The following is a 5,852-nucleotide window of genomic DNA, read 5'->3' as shown; positions in this document are numbered from 1 at the left end:
GCCTGTCCTGGAACTCGCTCTGTAGACCAGGCTGGCCTTGAACTCAGGGAGATCCTCCTGCCTCTGCCTCCCTAGTGCTGGGATTAAAGGTGTGTGCCACCATAACCCAGCAAGAGCACTTGTTTTTGTAGTTGACCATGGTTTGATTCCTAGCACTCAAATGGCTCACAACTGTTTCTAACTCCAGTTCCAGGGAACCAGAGGGCCCCTCTTCTGACCTCTGTGAGAACCAGGCTGCCGAGTGGTACATAGACATAACATATGCAGGCAAAATATCCATAAAATACAAATTAATTTTAAAAAATAAAACAAACAAACCAAAAACCTCTATGATGTCTCCATAATGGCTCCGTTGATAACGTGTTTGCCATACAATCATGGGGACCAGGAAGCCAGGTGTGGTGGTGCACATCTTTAATCCAGGCACTTGGGAAGCAGAGGCAGGCAGATTTCTGTGAGTTCAAGGCCAGGCTAGTCTACATAGTGAGTTCCAGGACAGCCAGGGCTACATAGTAAGACACTGTCTCAAAACAACAACAACAACAGCCAGGCATGGCACACACTGGAAATCACAGCTCTGGGAAGGCAGAGGTAGGTAGATCCCTGTTTCTCACTAGACTGGCATCCTATATGACTGAGGCAAGCTCCAGGGTGATGAGAGACCCTCTCTCAAAAGCAAACAAGGTGGGCAGCATTTGAGGAGTGGCACTGGGGTTGTTCTTTGGTCTCCACATGTGTGCACATGTTTACATGCACCTGCACACATACAAACATAACTACACACAAAAACAAGCAACACACAAAAAAGCCTAAAACCTGAGATGTTGAGTAGGGGAAAAAAAAAATCCACACATAGGACTGGAGAGACAGCTCAGCGGTTATGCTCTTCCCAAGGACCTGGGTTTGATTCCAGCACCCACATGGTGATTGACAGCCATCTGTAACTACAGTTCTGGGGGAACTGAAGCCCTCTTCCGGCCTCCATGGGCACTGGGCACACATGTGGTACACTGGCATATGGGCAGGCAAAATGCTCTTACACAGAAGATAAAATGATAAAAAGCAGCAGCAACCAGACACAGAAGTCTGTGCAGTGTGATTTCCTTCAACGATGCATCCACAACAGGCAGGTCCCTAGCAACAGAAAGATTCATAGTTGTCAGGAATGAGGAAGGGAAAATAAAACTGTTGGGGGGTTCAGTCGGATCCCGGCAGCAGCTTCAGTGGCTCAGTTCTTCTGGAGCTCTCCCTGTCTCCCTTTCACTTCCTGGAAACATGGCCTCTGGTGTGGCTGTCTCCGATGGTGTCGTCAAGGTGTTCAATGATATGAAAGTGCACAAGTCTTCAACGCCAGAAGAAGTGAAGAAACGCAAGAAGGCAGTGCTCTTCTGCCTGAGTGAGGACAAGAGCATCATCCTGGAGGAGGGCAAGGAGATCCTGGTAGGAGATGTGAGGCAGACTGTGGACGACCCCTACACCACTTTTGTCAAGATGCTGCCAGACAAGGACTGCCATTATGCTCTCTACGATTCAACCTACCAGACCAAGGAGAGCAAGGAGGACCTGGTGTTCATCTTCTGGGCCTCTGAGAGTGCAGAGAACAAAATGATCTATGTCAGCTCCAAGGATGCCATCAAGAAGCTGACAGGAATCAAGTATGAATCACAAGCCGACTGCTACAAGGCGGTCAAGGACGCTGCACCCTGGCAGAAAAACTAGGTGGCAGCGCTGTGATCTCTCTGGAGGGCAAGCCTTTGTGAGCCGCCTCCAGCCCCCTGCCTGGAGAGTCTAGCAGCCCCAGACCTGCTCTTGGGTGTTGCAGGCTGCCCCTTTCCTGCCAGACTGGAGGGGCTGGGGGGATCCCAGCAGGGGGAGGGTAATCCCTTCACCCCAGTTGCCAAATGTCCCCCCACCCCCACCCACTGGACCATCCTGCTGCCGCCACCTGACAGTTCTAGCCTTTCCAAACTGCTTTTATCTTCTGATTCCTCTTGGGTTGAAGCGGACCAAGTCCCTTCCCAGGCACCCAGTTTGGGGGGAGCCTGCTTTTTTTTTAACGACGCCCCTACTCCTCATGTTCCCCCATCCCATCTCATGCTGTCAACTTCTAACCACAATATTAACTCTATGCTTGTCTGTTTAGTTCTGTGTGTAAATGAAATGTGGAAATGACCCTCCCTGCACCAGCTTTCCCTTGTTCTCGGCCGCTCATGGAAGCAGGACCAGTAAGGGAGCTTCAATTGAAAAAAATAAATAAATAAATAAAAAGGCTAATTAACAACAACAACAACAACAAAAGACTGTTGATGGTGTTAATGGTACTCACTCTTTGTTGGAGGTTGTGATAGAATTGTTCTGGAATTGGTGGATGGTAATGGTTACACAGCTCTGTAAATTTACTAGAAGTTGCTGAATTGCACATACTCACAAGGTATTTGACTTGGCAGTTGTGAATGGGGTGAACTGGGGTGGGGCAACTCTTCAATGCAGTTCCCTCTCTGTCCACTAGAGGGCCAAGAACACCAGCGCTTGGCTCCACTGTTGTCCACGATGTGGAACTAGGCTTCCTTGGAGAATGAAGGTAGGTAAGGTAGTGAATGCCAATCACCCCAGCACTCAAGAGGCAGAGACAGGAGGATTAAAAGTTCAGGCCACACAGTAAGCCACTATCTTAAGAACAAAGGAACCAAGGAGAGGAGAAAGGGACCAAGGGAACAGAGGAAAGGAGGGGAAAATCAGAGGGAGAGGGAAACAAAAGGTAGATTACAGGTCTGGGCAGTTGGGAGAAGAGTATGAGAATCTGGTCCCTGGGTGAGATGAGACCCACACAAGTCCCCTGCTGGGCACATGCTGCAGGGACACAGGACTCAGCAGAATTTGCTCCCGGGAAAGCCAGACCTACTTGAGCGGAAACAGCAATGGCTGTCAGATAATAAGCCCAAGTCTCAGATACCAAGGACCACACTAGCATGGAGGATGAACAGTGAAGGAGTCAAGACAATCATACTTCTGAGTGGCATACAGGGCCCCCTCCTCTGGGAGCCACCTCCTGATGCCCACCCTGTCAGTGCGGCTCTTCTTGGGGGCTTCCCTCCAAAGATCAAAGTGGTGGGAAAGCTGTCACTCTGCAGTGTCACCTCCAGCAGTGAGCAGCGACAGATGTCTTTGACGTCACCCTTAATGGACGCTCTACTTCCCGACCTTCCTCCCCTCACAATCCACGACTTCCACAACTCCAACCTAATCTCAAGAAGAACAGGCAAGTCCTCCCTGAGACGGGAGGCACACGCCTGTGATCCCAGTGCTCTGGAGGTGGAGGCAGGGGGTCAGAAGTTCAAAGGCATCCTCAGCTACATAGCAAGTTGGAGGCTAGCCTGGAATAGATGTGACCCTGTCTCAAAAACACACAAACAAATAAAACTTGGCATTGGCTTATCCCGATGGCTTAGTGGGTAAAAAGGGGTTGCTGTGCAAGGCAGGCAGCCAGAACCCAAACCCCAGTACCTACCTAAAGGTGAAAAGAGAGGACACACTCCACAAAGTTGTCCTCTGTTCTCCACACTGAGGACAGCAGGCACCCCACCCCCCTATACACACACAGAGTAAATAAATGTAGGGGGCGGGAGAGAAGCCTGTTTTTAATTAAAGCAAAACTTGAAACTGACCTTGGAAGAGCAATGATTACGGGAGTATGGGAAATGCAGCATGACACTCTCTATCTACATTTAATTCATTTATTTACTTTTTAAAAACAGGGTTTCCTCTGTGTAACAGCCCTGGCTGTCTGTCCTGGAACTCGCTTTGTAGAGCAGGCTGCCCTCAAACTCACAGAGATCCTCCTGCCTCTGCTGGAGTTTAAAGGCATGTGCCACTAAGCCCAGTCTTAACTTATTTTTTTTTTTTTGAGAGAGAGTCTGTAACCAAGACTGGCCTGCAACTCACTAACTATGTAGCCCAGGCTTGCCTCAGACTTGAAGCTTCTGCCTCCCAAGTGTGGGGACTAGAGGCATGAGCCACCATGCCCCTACACTCAGCTGCACTATGCCACCCAGCTGCTCTCTACACTCCTGCAGGAATTTGACGTGGATGGAGTCAGGGGTACAACATATTGCATCAGCACTGGGCATCGGGGCAGATGAGCTACCATGAGCCCAGCCTTTGGGAGCCGTGGGCACCTGGAGCCCGGTGCTCCAAGTAATGCCATGTCTGGAGGAGCCAGCGCGCAGTCTCCAGATCCCACCAGGTGGCCACAGGTATTTGCCATCCACCTGTGGCTGTGTACAGCCTGGCAGTGTGTCCTACCCCTCCCTCCCTGCGGCCTGTTCCCGCCTGCAGCTGGCCCGCCTTCTGGGTTTGGCGGGGGAGCCATCACGACAGCCCCACCGTGCACATTCTGGCTGGGCCAGGCGCTCTCACACGGCTCCGACATGGTGTGAATACACTCTTGTGTCTTTTTACCATCTGCTGCTGTCATTAAAAAATTACATTTCCATCTGTTTTCACACTCCCCCTCCCCACCTCCCTTCCTGCAGGAAAAGGCATGAATCCCAAGCGTTGAGACCAGACCAGTCCTTGTCTCCTGGAGCCTGAAAACCGTCCCTGGACGCACACAGGGGTTGGGCTGGTGGCCTGCACGCAGCAGAACCTGTCTGTCTGTTTCCTCTTCAGTAGTCATTGGTAATGATCTCAGCTCACAGGAGCTGTTCACAATGCTTTAAAATTTCTATTTTAAGCTGGGTGTGATGGTGCGCACCTTTAATCTCAGTGCTCAGATGCAGAGGCAGGTGGATCGCTGTGAATTTGAGTCTAGCCTGGTCTACATAGTAAGTTCCAGGACAGTCAGGGCTACACAGAGAGACCCTGTCTCAAAAAAAAAAAAAGTTTTAGGTATATATGGGTATATATATAGGTATATATGTGTGTTTGCTTCCTTGTATGTCCTGGTATTCTCAGAGCCTGGAAGAAGGCTTCAGCTGTTCTGGATCTGCAGTTATAAGCAGTTGTGAACTGCCATGTGGCTGCTGGGAATCCAACTGTCTGGAAGAGCAGCCAGTGTTCTTAACCTCTGAGCCACCTCTCCAGCCCCAGGGTATTTGAGACAGTCTCACACGGGCCTCGCACTCTCCATCTTCCGGCCTCAGCCTCTGAGAGTGCAGGCCTGAACTAGGGCCTCAGGAGCTAGACTCACAGAGCTTTGCTTTTTCGGTTTGTATGTGACAGGGCCTCCCTATAGCCCAGGCTGGTCTTGAACTCACTCAGATACACGGTGAGATCCTGTCCCCAAAAAGGGGGTAGGGTGGGGACTGGAAAGCTGAAGTTACCGCATTGGCCTAAGTTGAGAAAGTTAAGAGCAGCGGCTGCTCTTGCAGGGGACCCAGCTTCAATTCCACAATGGTGGCTCACAGCCAGCTGTAACTCCAGTCTCAGGGGATCTGATGCCCTCTTCTGGCCTCTGCTGGCATTGCATGTATGTGGTGCACAAACATACAGGCAAAACATCCACACACACATTCAATAAATGGCCGACAAAAATTATTAAAAGTTTAAAAATGAAGGGTAAAAACAAAAAATAAGGAAAAAAGGTGTGGTGGCTCATTCCTTTCATCTCAGCATTTAGGAGGCAGAGGCAGGTGGATCTCTGTGAGTTCGAGGCCAGCCAGGAGAGTTACAGAACGGCCAGGGCTACATAGACTCTGTCTGGAAAACAAACAAACAACCCCCATTCTGAACCAGTGCCAATACTGTTTTTTTTTGGGTTGCTTTTTGTTTTTTGGTTTTTTTTTGGTTTTTCGAGACAGGGTTTCTCTGTGTAGCTTTGTGCCTTTCCTGGAACTCACTTTGTAGACCAGGCT

At 50.0% G+C, this 5,852-nt stretch overlaps 1 protein-coding gene across 1 annotated transcript; it reads left to right on the top strand.

The window, feature by feature from the left end:
- On the top strand, nucleotides 1–2,950 carry LOC128103032 (cofilin-1-like). Its single transcript, XM_052727094.1, has one exon. It carries the CDS (start codon nucleotides 1,276–1,278, stop codon nucleotides 1,717–1,719), a length of 444 nt encoding a protein of 147 aa, XP_052583054.1. The 5' UTR covers nucleotides 1–1,275; the 3' UTR covers nucleotides 1,720–2,950.
- Nucleotides 2,951–5,852: the final 2,902 nt, after the last annotated feature.

The sequence above is a fragment of the Peromyscus californicus genome, unplaced genomic scaffold (genome assembly GCF_007827085.1).
Source record: "Peromyscus californicus insignis strain IS unplaced genomic scaffold, ASM782708v3 Scaffold_8__1_contigs__length_139910024, whole genome shotgun sequence".
Classification (NCBI taxonomy): Eukaryota; Metazoa; Chordata; class Mammalia; order Rodentia; family Cricetidae; genus Peromyscus; species Peromyscus californicus.
This window is presented reverse-complemented; position numbering and strand designations above follow the sequence as displayed.